General features: G+C 37.4%; 2 protein-coding genes across 6 annotated transcripts in view; both read left to right on the top strand.

Annotated features, from left to right (window-relative positions):
- LOC107681388 (protein kinase C-binding protein 1-like) overlaps nt 1-1,279 on the top strand; it is a 26,891-nt gene extending 25,612 nt beyond the window's left edge. For all 5 annotated transcript variants that reach the window (XM_016477668.1, XM_016477672.1, XM_016477667.1 and 2 more), the window contains exon 20: nt 367-1,279. In XM_016477668.1, the coding sequence (XP_016333154.1) occupies nt 367-545 (179 nt within the window). In that variant the 3' untranslated portion in view covers nt 546-1,279. The remainder of the gene's footprint in view (nt 1-366) is intronic.
- Nucleotides 1,280-1,758: 479 nt separating this feature from the next.
- Nucleotides 1,759-11,408, top strand: LOC107681395 (microtubule-associated protein RP/EB family member 1-like). The gene is made up of 7 exons (XM_016477685.1): nt 1,759-1,829; nt 2,894-3,019; nt 3,344-3,489; nt 3,760-3,958; nt 6,859-6,965; nt 7,184-7,336; nt 9,390-11,408. The coding sequence occupies exons 2-7, from the start codon at nt 2,899-2,901 to the stop codon at nt 9,438-9,440; spliced, it is 777 nt and encodes a 258-aa protein (XP_016333171.1). The 5' UTR covers nt 1,759-1,829; nt 2,894-2,898; the 3' UTR covers nt 9,441-11,408.
- Nucleotides 11,409-17,391: the final 5,983 nt, after the last annotated feature.

The following is a 17,391-nucleotide window of genomic DNA, read 5'->3' as shown; positions in this document are numbered from 1 at the left end:
GTGTGTGTGTGTGTGGGTGTGTGTGTGTGTGTGTGTGTGTGTGTGTGTGTGTGTGTGTGTGTGTGTGTGTGTAATTTAATGCCGAGGTAATAAAACACCAAAGTATAGTGTTATAAATGTACTTTATATTTTTTTTTTATGTAAATGTGTAAAAACTTGCTAGATTTACAATGTTAATAACTGTAAAAATGCATCAGAACAGTCTGTGAAAAGAGTCCTTTTTTTTTTAAACTAGTAGGCAGTATACACTGTGCAGTATTCCGTATGTAAGCTAGGATTCCATTCTAAACAGCCACTTTCTGGTTTCTTTTGCATTTATTACTGAATAGCAATTGAGTAATAGCTTTCTCTTTTTCATCTCCTCAGCCACGGCATCTCAGCAGGAAACTGAAGCAGAAGCCAGTTCAGAATCAGCCGGAAAACCTGTAGGACAGTCCCCTAAAACCCAACCTTCACCAACCGGAGAAAGAACATCACCCGCAAACCAAGGAGCCTCCCCTTCCACGGACAGCACTAAAGGCAGCTCCTCCGTGGCCGTCTCATAACCCGAGTGTGAAATCTTTTTATCATCAGAACGGTGCCATTCAAAGAGAGTCAGATGTTCACACCAAAGGACCTTGACTCATTTCGAACAGACTGTTCCTTGTTCAGTGTGAACATGACATGGTGTCACTTCCTGTTCACTACATCCAACACAACATTAGGGTAATGCCTATAAACATTTGATTCATTTCTACTTACATTTCGTATTTGAATTTGTGACTTGTTTAGTACAAAGACAGAAACACCCTTTGATATAAAATATGCAGCTGTAAAACTGTTGTCCTTTTTTTTTTATACATATCAACTTTTGTAAACTTCAACAAATGTGTTTGATCAATATAATTTTTTTTCTCTTAATGTGAAAGATGCACTTAGAAGTGCCTCCGAAAGAGTAAGTTAATTTTATCAAATGAAGAGCGTGTTTGTACAAGGTCAAAAACGTATGGAATATGATTGTTAGTACTAATGGATTGTCACTACGGTTTTTTTTTGGTTGGGGGGTGGGGGGGGGTCAAAGATTTAATTCTTTAATATCTTTCACCCGTGAAAGGCTTCTTGACAAAGAAATAAACAAAAACAAGCAAAAGTCTAGAGGAGTAAAAGAAAAGATTATACTTATTGTGGGCATGTTTCTTTTTTTCTCTTGTCTTGTGGACTCTCTTGTTTACATACTGTAAATACAAAAGAATAAGCAGAGATGATATCTGTAAGAAAAATAAAGTCTTCATGAGACAAATCTTTGGTGTTTTACACATTTGTATCAAGAATAGCTGTCTATGCATTCCCCTTACTGTAACACTTTAGTTTAGGGACCAATTCAACTTTCATAATCAGCATACATATTACTAGCATATTGGCTGTTTATTAGTACGTATAAAGCACATGTTAATGCATTATTTTGCATGACCATATTTTAGATCGCTTAACCCTACCCTATTCTCAAACTTAACAACTATCTTACTAACTATTAATAATCAGCAAATGTGGAGTTTATTCAGACAAAATTCGTTAATAGTGAGAATTGGTCCCCAAACTAAAGTGTGACTTCCCTGACACATTCTTTGTTTGATATATATTTCTACATCAATAATTATTTATTATTAAAAAATATGTTATTTAGCGTACATCAATAAAATCCCATTTTAACATACATACAATTCCTTCAATATATTACCAAATAAAAGCAATGAGACGGAAAGACTCTTATTTTGCCACTTTTCCTGCGTATCTGTACGTGATGACGTAAGACGCCCAAAGAACAAACCGACGCATGATCTGAGAGAAAGGTAAAACTCGGCTGAGACACCTCAAATACCGTTAGATATTCTTCCTTTTCTTTTATTCTATAAACTAATGATGCAGAGTGATATGTTATGACAACGTCGTTAAAGCGTTTGACCCATTGGGAATGGTTTATTTTAAACGAGTGCGCTGAAATGAACGGTTAGCCCCGGCCGCTAACGGAAGCTGCTGCTGCTGCTGATGTTTTATGGGACAAAGAATTAGCTAGGCTTGTCTTATATTTCGTCGGTACTCTGGTCTATGTGGCCGGTGTTTGAGGTTTAATACGTACATTCATTTTAGCCTTCTTGTTTTAATAAGTAACGATATCGGTAAATACGTCTGTTATAAGGGTTATAGTGTGGAAGGCGAGGCCTGGATGTAGAAGAGCAGCTGAGGCGGTGTTTGCCTGAAGGGCTGTGTCTCAAAACCCTGCGAGCTGCCTAAAAAGAAAGCATTTTGGGCGTCAAAGGCGCATTCGAGTCAAACGTGCTTATAATTAAAATGACTTCGAATAGAATGCTGTCTAGGTAGGGCAACTTGTTAGGTTTTAAGGCACAGACAAAGTGACTGACATTATTGCTGTCTTTCTCAGCATCTGCTTAGCTGTCTTGAGACTCTGGCTGGCTTAATGTATTACAGCTCCATTCTTCTTCATAGTTTATGTCACACTATGAAGTCTTTTGTTGACAGGAAAGACTATTTATTTATTAAAATCAAGAATATTGTGTTTTGTTGATTGGTTGGTTTTGGATGGACGGATAGAAGAGGAAATGTGAGATTTAATATCCGTGATACACTCCCTTAGGATTCACCCATGTGATGAAATACGTTCATTGCAGTGCTTATGTTTCTTTATACTCTGTCAAGTTTAATGTATGATAATAATTGAGCATCCTTTATAGTAAGATATAAGGCAGACAGAATAAGTCTTATATTATTATAATATTATGTTGATCGATAATAGCCTAATATTATATGCCCTAGTTTCAACACTATTAATTTTCAGTCAGCGTCAGCAACACATGGTTGCTCATCATGATGTCTCATTTATCTCTTGCTTCATTCTAGGACATGGCTGTGAACGTATATTCCACCTCAGTGACTAGTGACAATCTGAGTCGCCATGACATGCTCGCGTGGATCAATGAGTCTCTACAGATGAACTTTACCAAGATCGAGCTTTTATGTTCAGGTGAGTTGTATGCGGCTTTGTAGTAAAGGGTGTATGAATGTAAGAATGTATGCGGCTTTGTTGTACAGAGTGCAACAGCTGGGTTCTGAAAGTAAAAATTCCATTTCTTTCATAAGGAAATTTATGGAAATGTAAGGAAATAGCTGGTTGGTTTGGTTTCTGGCTTATATTGTTTTATCAAAGACTTCTTTTAAATATCTGATAAAATGAATGGAAAAAATTACTTCCAGAACCAATGCCGCTAAAGAAATCGGCGTACGCTTTATAATAATGGATATGTTTTGGAGTAATGGAAGCATGTTTGTAATCTGATTTTCTCTACAGGTGCAGCCTACTGCCAGTTTATGGACATGCTGTTTCCAGGCTGCATACCTTTGAAGAAAGTTAAATTTGGTGCAAAGTTAGAGCATGAATACATTCACAATTTTAAGATATTGCAGGCCGCCTTCAAGAGGATGGGCGTTGACAAAGTGAGTTGTTTAATTTCTTTTCCTCAAGCTTGTCTGCACAAGCAGTGTTTGTCTTTGAGCAAAACATTTTAGAGATTCATCAACAAGCCACTTAGGTTTATTAATTTCCATTTTATCAGAAAAATTATATTCACTAGAATATGCTATCATTATTGGAGTTTGGAACCAATTATACCTTTTTTGTTGTTGTTGTTGTTCCTTAATTCCACCAACAAAACAGTGACCCTAATAAATCCATGAAATAATATTTGAATGTGTTTTCCCCATCAGATTATCCCGGTTGACAAGTTGGTGAAGGGCAAATTTCAAGACAATTTTGAATTTGTTCAGTGGTTTAAGAAGTTCTTTGATGCCAATTACGACGGAAAAGACTATGACCCAGTGGAAGCACGACAGGGCCAGGACACCATGCCTCCACCCAACCCCTCCATGTCTGCCCTCAGCAAGCCCAAGAAGATCATGAATGCAGGTTGGTTACATTGCACTGGTTGTTTGCACCTCATAGTTTGATCTCAGCATTTAGGATTAGACATACATTTTTATGTTCTACACATCTGCCCAAAAAGGTCAGATATTCAGAACTACAGTAGCATTCAACAGTTTGTGGTCAGTAATATTGATGTTTTTTTCTTTCTTTTTTTTAAGGTTTATTTAGGCGTTTTTTGCATTTATTACGATAGGACAGTGTAGAGGAGAAAGGAAGCGAAGAGGTAGAGAGTGAGGGGGGTGGGATCAGGAAAGGTCCTCCAGCTGGGATTTGAACTCTGGACACCCATAACGCAACAACATCATATGCAGTGTTAATTTCGTTGACGAATAATTTTCGTCAACAACATTTTTTTCACCGATGACAACGAGTTGATAACGAACTAAAACTATTTTTGAATGACAAAAACTATGACGTAAATCTATCAACATTTTCGTCAACGAATAAAAACGAGATGAAAATGTTAGGGAGGGACGATTTGGGAAGAGATTCATTCAATTTCAGAACAAATCTGCTGCGTGGTTCAGAGGTTAGATGCGTACATATGAACCGGCAGGACATAAAACGTTAAAACATGTCAATATGTGGGAGTAAGAGAAGAGCAGACATATAGATAAATCTGACGACGCAAGAGAGAACTCATTTCGGTCCGGTTTTCTGAGCGCAGACACTGAAGCATGCACACAGAAAGCACGTCTCACAGCCATAGACTGTATGCTCACAGCGCGCGAGTAGGCCTACTCTTTCACATCGCATGAACGGAGAATTACACACAAAATTTAGTAGCCCTAAAGATTAATCTAAATTTATTTACAGAAATAAATATGTCTGCTTGAAAGAATGAAGAATATGGTAAACAAGTTGCTATAAAGAATGCATAATTAGCCTATATAACCATTAGCATTTCATTAAAAAGAAGACCATGGTCTTGTTCTTTGAGAAGTGGTTTTATTTAATTTTAACATAAAGGCATGTTGTGTGTCACTGCAGTTAAATCGATGTCTATAATGATAAAACCTTAATATCAAACCTACATAACGAGTTTGGAAATTTTGGAGAAATGCTTAATAAACGCATTACACTGTAACTAAACCCATTAGATTTTAGTCATCTAAATTTACTGTAGATTTAGTCAACTAAAATCTTATGATATTTAGTCGACTAAAACTAGACTAAAACTAAAAACAATTTAGGTGACTAAAACTAAATGGCATTTTAGTCAAATGACTATGACTAAAACTAAATCAAAATTTGCTGTCAAAATTAACACTGATCATATGTCAGCACACAATTTACTCACCCTCAAGATGTAGGTGACTTTTTTTTTTCAGTAGAACAGTAAAGAAGCTAAAACCGTGCTCCTTGGCAATTCATAAAATGCAAGTCAATGGCTACTGTCACTTTGAAGAAAAAAAAAAAGCATATCAGGCAGCACAATTTTTATAAAGCAATTCTGTACAAGAAACTCAACATCATTTACAACATTACCTGTAATTCATAGCCTCAGGCAAGCAGAGTCTGGAGCATGAGCTTCCTGTAGCATAATAAAGCAAACTGTTATGTACTGTTCATCAAAATGGTACTTGTGCTTATCCTGGAAGCCTCAACCTAAATAAAATGCGTGATCTCAACAGGAAGAGACAATGGTTCTTAAGCGCCAAATCAGCATATTAAAATGTTTCTGAAGGATCATGTGACAGCTTTGCCATCACTGGAATAAATTACATTTTTAAATATATTAAAGTAGAAAACAGTTATTTTAAATTGTAATATTTTGAAATATTTATTTTTACTGTAGTTTTGAGCAAATAAATGTAGCCTTGGTGAGCATAAGAGACTTCTGTCAGAATCATTAAAAACTAAATCTTACTGACCCCAAAATCTTGAACGATATTGTATTTTATATTTTATTTTCCCATTTTATTGATATCCACCAGGCACTGCATTATGTTCTTGTGTGCTTACATGAATTCTTCGGTAAGATGTACATGAACTGATCATTCTGTTCTGGCCAAAAACGTCTTGTGTTCATTGGCTTACTGCAGTCCATCAGTCGTCTTCTGTTAAGACTGCCATGCCAGCTGCTTAAGATGCGGCTTGGGTTTTTGGGCTTTTAAATGTCTTCAGTGTCTGTAGGGGATTCAAATGGTGGATCACTTTGAATGTAGTTTGTACACTTTAGTTTATGTAACAGTTTCAGTCTGGTCCCGTTTCTGCTGATACATCTCAGGCTTTACTGACTAGTCACCATCTGCTCACTGAAGTCTAGGCAGTACAGACAGTGAGAGGTGTCGGCTAAGAAATGTACATGGTTTTGGTTGCTGGAGAAGTTGACATTTTGTTGCAGTCATTCTAGTAAATTGAAAGTTTAAATGATTTTTAAAAGTCACAACATTAAATAGTTTTTTAAGTGTCACCTAACTAACCCCCCCACATGGAAAGTGCTGGACAGGAACTCTTCTGAGAAGGGAACATGTGATGGGTCTGATATGCTTTTAGACTATTAGTCATTTTAATATGTAGGCATATATGGGCATAAAAGCAGTATGAAATGGTCTTCACAACCCATCTTACTTCCATAATCTGACATGTTTCTAAATAAAGCTGGATATTCAAGGAGAAAAACAGGGTGTGCTTGACTTTTGAGAATTAATTGAACCATGAAAAATGAGCATCACCATATCAGAAGTAAATGGGTCCGTTCTGATTACAGGTTGACTTTATACTTTATTATCAACACAATGACTTGCACTTCAGTGCATTTCAATAACAGGTCCAGTGATGTTGTTATGCTATCAGAAGGTTATTAACTACTTGTCTCTATTTCCTGTATTTCAAACTAGTTTGTTGGCATCTTACTACTTATTGCTTGTTCCCAACAGCACCACAGAGAGCAGCTGTTGCCAAGGTAACACCCAAGATGGCGCCTGGCTCTGCGCGGAGACCTGGTGCTGGTGGTGATGAGGAAAGGGCGGAGCTTATTCAAGAGGTTTGTTATACTATCTCTCACTCACTTTATTATACATTCTCACATTGTGAGACTCTCACTTTTTATAGTATGAAACAAGCAAAGGCACACAACGTGCACTATAGAAGTTTCATCTTTGTCTAGTATCATCAGCATAGTACCTAGTAACTTAACGTATGCATAAAAACTTAAGTGTACTTTGGGTTTTATGACTAAAAGGTTTGTTTGGTGACTTTCAGTTAAACATCTTGAAGTCTACAATTCAGGACATGGAGAAAGAGCGGGATTTTTACTTTGGCAAACTGAGGAACATTGAGCTGATCTGTCAAGAGAAGGAGGGGGAGGGAGACCCCACCCTGCAGAGGATTGTGGATATTCTCTATGCCACAGACGTGAGTCAAACACAACTACAGTCTCACCAAAGAGAAACATTTGTAACAACAGACCATATTAGTAATTAACAGTGTTCCCATACTTATTGACCAATGAATTTCATGACTTCTTCATGACCTTTTCAGTCATGTATTAATATATGTTATGTTCTCTGGCCGATATGGTATCATCTTAGACTTAAAAGGGATAGTTCACCCAAAAATGAAAAAAACTTGGCGGCAAAGTTTCGGTGAAATGGACTAAAATGGATGGACAGAAATCTTTCATGATTCATTCGAAATCTCTCCATTTACAGTGGAGGCCAAAATTATTAGAACTGTGGCAACGTCTCCAAGATGCTTCAAGAAACCTACCTGCAAAGCTATAGTACTGTTAAAAGTTTTAGGCACTTGTGAAAAAATGCTGTAAAATGGGGATGCTGTCAAAAATAATGTCATAAATAGATTCTTTATCAATTAACTTCTATTAACTAAATTAAATCAACATTTGGTGTGAGCATCCTTTGCGTTTAAAGTAGCTTTTGCCCTCGGTGCACTTGCGCATAGTTTTTCAGGTAGCTTTGCAGGTAGGTCTCTTGAAGCATCTTGGAGACATTGCCACAGTTCTTATGGATTTAGTCTGTCTCAGTTTGTTCTGTTTCTTCATGTCATTCCAGACAGACTGGATGATGATGAGATATGTTTTTTTTTTTTATTATTGTTTTTTTTTTGTATATTACAGCTTTATATTAATTAAAAAAAGCTCAGATATGTCCAGTTTTTACTAGGGATTCACCGAAATGAAAATTCTTGGCCGAAACCGAATAACCAACAAGGCACAATTTAACTTAAAATTAATAAGTTAGTAAAATAATTTTTGGCCATCAGACCAGTCCCCCTTCTTGAATCAGGCATGTATTTTTTTATTTTGTTACTGTACAATTAAAAGCAGCCTTGCTGAGAAGAGACTTCTTTTAAAACATTAGAAAATATTACAGATCCTAATTTGAACACTATGTGTGAATGTTATAATAAATGTATTAAAACAGAGCTGTTGTAATGATTATTATCATTATTATTGTCTTACTTTTTATTTTATTTTACAGAACAACAGTAAAATTACAATACTAACATTTATGAATGTTGATAAGAGTTCTTGCTTTTTCTCAACTTTTATTTTGGCGGAAACACGCAGGAAGACCTCCGTGCTTATTTTTGTTGACAACAGATTTATAAATGAGTCTCATTACGAATACGTCGCACGTATCGCATTGTCACATGCCTTGTAAAAATTCATAAAAATGTGACTGAGCAACTGACGACTGTATCAGCGCAGATTTTCCTCGCGCTTTGGACTTTGAACCCTGGTTAACAAGCAGATCTGCTGCGAGTTCATGCAGCGCTGTCAGAACCCATGCAATGAGTGTGTATTAGAAAACATAACGTTCTGCAGTTTATTTACTAATTGTTTAAGGCCATTTCACGATTTCAATCATCATACAGTAACCAGCAACAATCACCCCTTCCTCTTCTCATTGAAGACATGCGATGCAGTCCTAAACAGTCTCTTGCTGTCGGTGCTTGTAATGATTTTTGCGTCTTTCTCCGACAGTTTAAATGCTTCCACTGCTGACGTGTGCTGCATAATAAAGAGTGCACGCCTCTCACTCTGCGCTGGTTGCTATTTGATCGCGTCATATCATTGTTCGGTACAATTTATTCGGTCTTTTCGCTTATAATTTCGGTTGCCGAACATTCGGTGCATCCCTAGTGTTTACATGACCTTGAAAGCCTCTTACGATTAAATAAAAATGATGTTTTTTAATGGACATCACAGAATTCCCAAGTAGCAGTCTGGAGAAAGTATGAATAGACATGTTGCAGAACCACATTAGACGGTCTTGTTCATTAATTTATTGATCTTGTAAACACAGACTAGTGCTGTTCTGGGGAATGTTTCCTGGTTAACAACATCTGCAGTGGAAAACAGTGGAACAATCTTTAAATGGCAAGACTTTTCTTATCAGATGACTCAATCTGTCTCTTTCTTTCTCTCTCTCGCTCACTCTCTCAGGAGGGGTTTGTCATACCAGATGCTGAGTCAGAGGACCAGGAGGAGTTCTAATGCTCGTGACTCGCTGCAGTTTTACCCTCCTCTCACCTTTCCATTCCTGTCCTCTTCACACAGTCACTACCCCGCCATCCACACATCATATTATGCATTTGGACTTCCGAACAAACTCCATACTGAATCCCATTGCGTCTGCTAAAGCATGCATAGACACACTTCATGTCGAAAGAACTGTTTTAATGCCCTCAGACCTCTGGCTGCCACGATACTCCTGTTTCTCTCAGAGGAAGAGTGTGTTTCCCGTCTGTAATATATGATCTAATATTGCTATCCTCTTTCAGCAACTTCAGACACCTGCAGTTGTATTTATCTTAAATGTCTCTGAAACGTCTTGGACACATCCTCTGTATAGTGATTTATAGGTGGCGTCTCCCCCCTCACTGCTGTGGTACATATCTGTGATCACGTCTTACTCAGAATCGTACCTTACTGACACAAAACCGAGGGACGGAATGACAAAACGTGTGTTAGTTCATTGCAGAAACCCTCTCTCTTCCTAGTTTCCACTCATGGTTTTGGTGCTTGCTTTAGCATAAGGCAGGTAGCAGTCACCACCGCTCCAGTCTATCCTCAGTGACTGTGCCTTATTCAGACTGTCTGGAGGGAGTGGACCCAGTCTGACGTTTGTCTTTTCTTTGTTTTATGGATGTAGTGAAGCGTCGTTTTCGAGTCGACGCACGTACTAACACTCAGTCATGCGCTTTGGCCTACAGGACGCCGATGTACTGTGACGCCACGGTTGCACGCGTTGAAATGTTTTTATTATAATTTTATTGCTTTTATTTGAAACGATTATCCGTATGAAGTTAGTAGCCACTACGTTGGCGGACTCGGCCAAAATTTGAGTTGACAAGACACAAACTGCCCATTTTCTTCCTCTTTTACTGCCTTATATTTAATGCGTTTTTCTATCCTTTCCTTTGCGCTGTCTCTTTTGGCAAATGGTTGTAATTCAAGTTATTAAAGTTTTAAATGTAAGTTTTCTTTTGTTTCTTTTAATTATTATTTGTAGACGTTGGGGCAGCAGAATATTGGTTATTTCAGACCCAAATCTTTTAAACACACAAGATGAGAACGTGAAATCTTTTGAGTTATTTTAAAATATTGCACTCTTTCAAGACCATTCCCCAAATAACCATGTCAAGCTGATGATACAAATGCAAAAACACTAAAAATATCGACTAAATGAGCTTTGTAGATGAAAGCTTTACTTCTCACTCTGAATTTGATCTTTCCAGGCAATGCTCGCTCGCTTCATTTGTCATTTTTTGGAGATTCGACATGATTCTGACTTTAGATCACTGTGCCAACTCTGACTTTCTCCGATGTGTAGCTTCATTGTCTCCATGTGCACCGGTCATTCTCAATCGATAGGAGTTTTTTCTGTGTGTGGTTCTCAATGTTGCGTTTTACATTAATAGCACATGCAAAACCGGCAATCAGAGTTGTTATTGCAGAGTTGTTATTGGTGCTATCGAATACCTTGACCCTTAAGATCTTGCCTGTTTGAGCTAGACAAGCCTTTTTGCTGGATGTTTTGGTTCATTGGATTAGAAATATTGCTGCAGTTGGGTGAATATGATAGTGCTGGATCTGATCTAAATAGGAGACAATAGGAAAACAAGTGACACTCACATTTCTGGGCTTGCATTGACAAATATCCCATTGTAATTTCACATAAGCCGAACTGCTCAATATTGGCACAAGGTGGATGCAAGTAGAAATGTGGAAGGAAGTAGTTTGGAAGCAGGTAATGTCTGTTAAAGGCAGTGATTGACCCTTCCTTCCTTTCTTTCAATGCTCTGGCTTTTAGGAACAATCTGTAGCGAAGGTACTCAGTATATTGTGGGCCCCGCACCACGACCAAACTGTCTCTCTCCCTGATTTTGTACTTGCAGGCTGTTAAGAGTTACACATTTTTAACTGAAGTCCATTTCTTACAATAAAACAGTATTTACATGGCTTTCTGTTGGTGTCTTCATTTCTGTTGATGAGGAATGGCCTACAGTTTTCCACATTTTTGAACAATAGTAAAAACCTCAAAACGATCAAGTATGGCATATAAAATAAATCATTTGAAATAATACTTGAGTCTGTATATTGGATATGTTGCTCTATACTGTATAGACTGTCTATTCTGTGTGTTGTATATAGCTTGTGTTTTTGTTGATTTATTGTTCTGTTAGTCAGGAAACAAATCACCACTAGGTGGCATTAGTGATCAATGCTTATCAAAAGTTAAGACCGTGGGACTGAATATGCTAAAATAAGTGAACATGCTTGTGCTTTTACTGCCTGTCTCTCTGCTAGGGTTGCTGGTGCGAGTAATAGAGCTGCTTTAAAGCAGTCATTAGTTGAGGTTTAGGTGAAGCATAAGAAGCACCGTGGGGTTTGAGGAGTGTTAGTCCGTCATTAAAGTGTGTGTGGGAGATTACAGCTCTTCTTCTCAGTGTGGAACTGTAATAACTGTGTTTCACACACCTCTGAAACAGATGTGCCTCTGTCTGACAACACGTTTGTTTTGGAGGAATGCTGAAGCTGAGTTGCTGTACTACAATATAGTTTGGAAGAAAATCTGGTTGTGTTACTTCCTGTTCTTACATGTCATTGAGGGCAATTGTCATGGAACAACTTTTTACTTTTAATATGTAATACGTTTTGTACCATGACACGTTCCCCTTGATAACATACAATGAGATACCACATGAAAATCTGAGATTGCAAGTCTAATTTCAATTTGGAAATATTATTTTAGGGGGACATACTAAATAGTAAGACATTCATTTCAAGTAGTTTTTTTCTTCTTCTTTAAAGGTCCTATTATGCTTTTTCACTTTTTCAACTTTATTTAGTCTGTAATGTTGCTGTTTGAGCATGAAAAAGATTGCAAAGTTACAAAGCTCAAAGTCCACTTCAAAAGGAGTTATTTTATTGAACAGAAATCGCTTTTCAAAAACAACAACGAACGACTCGTTTGGACTACAACGCATATTTTCCGGTATTTGTTATTTTCAGACACTTTGGGTTTTCTGTCTCCCATCTTTCTTACTTGTCTCTCAGTGCTTTGTCACTGCTGGGCACACAGCTTTTCTTCGAGAGCTTATTTATCTCCCTTCAATTACAGAGGTCACAAAATGCCTGTGGCTTTTCCTCAAAAAGACAAAGATCTAAAACGTTCAACGATATAATGACTGGATTCATTCATTTTATGGAGATTCACAACATCCTGATATCATGTAGTGATCATTCTATAACTTCATCTGTCAGTTTATACGTTTTATTTCTGTATTTTATCCTAGTATGCAGGAAGTGTTCCAAAGTTGCCCAGATTATTTATGTGATGCATTTGCATCTTTATAAAAAATTCTACATTTTTTATATCTCAAAATTTGACTTTATGCTAAGCTTTCTCACAATTGTCTTATTTTTACCCTGAAGCGGAAAAATTATCATTCTAATTATGTAAGAATAGTCCAGTAATGACAGAGAGGAACGATATCGCTGGAGTCACTTTCATAACCATTATTTTTTCCAACTAATGTAAAAAAAACCAATAAGAAGACCATCTCTGAAAAAAATCGACCGAAAAATCAGAATCGACCCAAGTTTAAAGGGCTTTAGCGTTTAAAGCGGCAGACGGCAAAACTGCACTGCAGTGCATAATAGTACACAACGTTATCGTCCTAATCTATTAGCTTGCTAATTTCTTAACAATTTACAATAAGGTTCCATTAGTAAATGTTGGTTAATACATTAATAATATTAACAGATACAACTTTGGACTTGGATAGTATGGTGACATTAACATTTAGCCTACTATAATTGATATAAAGTGCCTTGTAAATATGTTTCATAGTTAGTTCGTGTTAACCAATATAGTAGTTATATGTTAACAAATGGAACCTCATTGTAAAGTGTCACCATCACCATGAACGGGCCATCTTTTCTTTTTTTCTTTCACCATGTTAATGATGTAAGAATCTGTGGTTACAGATCATCAATGGCTCCAGTGAAGCAGTGATTCAGTGAGAGAGCAGGGTGAAGGCTGACCACTAAACAGGGTGAAAAGAGTTGGCCTTTTTTATTCTGCCCAATTAATTTATGCGTTAAGACTCGCCTTCCTTCCTCTCAGACACCAAAGAGCTGCAACCATTATAGCCCTTCAACATTATCATCACTTGCTAATGCTAATCACTTTGTTATGTGTGTGGAAATCCATGTCTCGTTTATCACATGTCGGTTGCGTGTGCGTGTTCTTTGTGAGATATACACTCTCTCATCATTATAAGGGCTATAGAGTGTTGTCTGGCTGAAATGCTTCACTGCTCGCTTAGCGAGACCTCTGGCCTTTTGTTCCTTATCCGCAGTTAGTGCTCTGATTTTCTCCTTTCATGCAGACTGATCTTCAAAGCTTGTGATCTTAACAAAACTGTGGGAAGAGCAAGAGAGGAAGCACTGTTTTGTTAAATCAGCCGTTTGAAGGAGTGCAAAAGATGCTACAAACCTGTATGAACTTGCCATCCAGTCAGACGTGACGCTCACATGCTAACACAATAACCTCTCTGGGCTCGATGCCAGTATAATACATGAACTATATGCCTGAAGGCTATATAAGGAAATTAGTTTGGATTATGAATGTCATCGGTGCCAGCTATTCGCTCTTTGCTAAAAAAGGCTTAGGCTGGTGGAAAGATTAATCTAGTACCCATCATGCCTGTTTGACTCAGGGATTAGGACTTAAACTCCATTTGTTTCAACTGGAACCAAGTTTGTTGTTGAAACTTTAATGCAGCACTCCTCACTCGTGTCTTTGCTAGGGGCCAAATAATCTGATGTCGTATCTTTAGCTATTTCCTTTAATATGAGTTTGGTTTCAAGAGGATTTTCTGCTCTTTATTGTTCATGCTGGTGGATGTTTAGCGCAGGATATCTGTCTCCTTGTCAGTATTAATGCAGAGGTGTTGAGATCCTGCTGTAATTATTAATTTGTGGATTGAGGGGTCTGACACGTCGAGCAAGTGGTGTGTTTGTGTAGGGGGAAGACAAAAGTTGAGTGTGCTTTTGTCTCTTTCACATCAACATGCTCCTCACGATCTCATAATCTATTAGTATTGTTTGTTGAAACACACACATACAAAACAGCTGAAAAAATCTCAGAGACTTTCTAGATCAGAATATCATAGAGGCTTAGTGGTGGGCTCTTTTCCACTAGAGTATAAAGAATACAAGTTAGAAATATATATATAAAAATAAAAAAAATCTCAGTTAGTGGTTTTATTTCATAAACTTCCTTTCATATTCTTTTGATTTGGGCCTATAAGCAACTACATAGAAACCACATGCAATAAATAGTTTTGCATTGTCAAGAATCACTCACTTTTTTGTTTTTTTTGACAGTTTTATTTTCACCATCTCTCATGTGCACAAAACAATGACTCCGCTTATCCTGAACAGTCCAGCTTGGACAGGTGAAAAAGAGCTAAGAACCACAAGAACCACAGTTAAGATCAGGCCTGTCTGGTCACGTCTGTGTTTGAAGTAGATGAATATGCCACATCAGAACTGTGTTTTAGACACAACACGGCTTCCTCTGGACTTTATCAAACAATCTCACTGTCACTCAGCAGATTATCTGAAAGGAAAAACATGTGACTAGAACATTTCCATCTTGTAAAATAAGAACAACCCTAGTTTAGTCACTGACCTGCTCTGAGTGTGTAAGGGTGTAACGGGGCGTTACCACAGCAATCGCACTCTTTAAAAGAAATCCTTGGCAACCAGGAGGTCACTAAGGCCTCGGTCAAGAAGACTAGAGACTAATACACTGACACAGACACCCTCTCTCTTTCATCTCTCTTTCTTTCATAAAGAAAGTATGTGACAGCCGGGTGGCATTTCCTTCATCCTTCTGGCGTGAGATTTGTCTCTCTCTTCTTTCGTTTTGGTCTGCTGTGTGCAATGTGTTCTTGTTTGGAAGTGAATGAGAGTTGGGTTGCATTAGCAGGAGGACTCTAGACTTCCAAAGTCAAACCCCAGCCAGTTTTGTTGAGATACTCCCCTGAGAGCAAAGTTCAGAGGTCAACATGTGATTGGAAAGTTTAAAATATTAGTGTCAGCCTTAAGCTTCATTCATTAAAAGTGACATGAATCAGCAGGGGAGGTAAGAACAAGCCATGGTTGTCTGTTTTTCATTAATGGAGAGTAACTAAATGTGTTCTGGCTGCCATCTTATCCTTACAGTTTGACAGCCGCTCGTTACTGTCTAATTTGAGTGCATCCTGCCTTTTTATGTTTCACAAGAGTTTGAAATGACATGAGGTTGAATAAATAATGACACTGTTTTCATTTTGACCAAAATATGACTTGTTATAGCTTATTGCTCTGCAGCAATTAAAGATAAACTTGCTGGACTGGAGAGGTGTGTGAATAATAGTGTGTGTTTTATGACTCTTAGTCAGAGGGGCGCCTTTATGCCGGCTGTGTTTCAGGTGGCCAAAACGATGGGTGAAGAAAACACCTGCTCCTCTCCTCCCTCTGTCCCCTCTCTCTCACTTTGTTCTCTGGAGCGCTGCCATTTAATTAAACCTCAGGTTCTGCAGACAGGAAAATGAAAGCCTGAGGTGTGGAGGAATGTGAACGAGCTCTGGTGGGAAATCTCACAGTGTTGGACGGTGTATACTGCATGCTCTGATGGGTCTCTGCTCGCTATTTACAACTGTTACTTGTCTGCTGTGACAACATTTGATTTATACTGCACTGATTGGAGACTTTTAACCTTCGCAACTCTTAAAAAGAATAGCATGTGTTGTGTTGCAATAAAATGTCCTTTTAAAGTATGTGCAGAGGCTCTGAGTGTTTTTTTTTTTAAGCACCGAATATAAGATAAAGCCTAACAGTGTTTCACCTGGTACAGTATGTCTATATCATTGAAACTAGCAAGATAATCTTTCTTTTGGCTGTGCTATTTGTAACACCACAGAAAAGCACCAAAAGCCATTCAAAACCCAGTAAAACTTATGTATATATAGTGTAACACACACTATATATATGAAAGTTAACATATATTTATAACATATATGTTAATATTTGTATTTAGTATAGTTAACATATAGGCCTATGTAGTGATACACCAATATCTTTGAATAGATGCCAGTGGTGAAAGATACAACACTGATGTAGTTACCAGAGTACAGTTAGTGTAGTTCTGATATCTACAAGCAGGGGTTAACAGGGTCATGCTAACCAGCAAAATCTTGACCTCTTGGATTATGGTAATACCTAAGAATACCACATGAATACCATAGTACTTGAATATAGCAAAAAGCCAAAGTAGCCAAATTTTTTTACACTCTCACACATTGTTACAATACAACTCTACTGCTATAGTACTCTTATGAAAAAGAAAAATATATATATTTACATTTAGTCATTTAGCAGACGCTTTTATCCAAAGCGACTTACAAATGAGGACAATGGAAGCAATCAAAATCAACAAAAGACCAATGATATGCAAGTGCTATAACAAGTCTCAGTTAGCTTAACGCAGAACACGTAGCAAGGGTTTTTTAAATGATCTAATAAATAAAAGAAAACCGATAGAATAGAAAAAGAATAGAGCAAGCTAGTGTTAGAGGCCTTTTTTGCTTTTGTTAATAGTATAATGCATAAAAAAAAACAATATAAAAAGATTGGAGAAGCTAGTTTTTTTTTTTTCAAGAAAACAAGCAGTAAATGAATAGAGTGCAAGTCTAAAAGGGACAATTTAAAAAAAATTATAGAATCAAAATAGAGAGTGCTAGAGTTAGAGGGTCAAATAAAGATGGAAGAGATGTGTTTTTAGCCGATTCTTGAAGATGGTTAAGGACTCAGAGACTCAGACTCAGATGGTTAAGCTGCTCTGATTGAGTTGGGCAGGTCATTCCACAAGGAGGGATCAGTTAATGAA

This window comes from Sinocyclocheilus anshuiensis, unplaced genomic scaffold (genome assembly GCF_001515605.1).
Source record: "Sinocyclocheilus anshuiensis isolate Anshui unplaced genomic scaffold, SAMN03320099.WGS_v1.1 scaffold881, whole genome shotgun sequence".
In the NCBI taxonomy this organism is placed as follows: Eukaryota; Metazoa; Chordata; class Actinopteri; order Cypriniformes; family Cyprinidae; genus Sinocyclocheilus; species Sinocyclocheilus anshuiensis.
The sequence above is the reverse complement of the archived record's forward strand: the minus strand, read 5'-3'. Positions and strand labels throughout refer to the sequence as shown.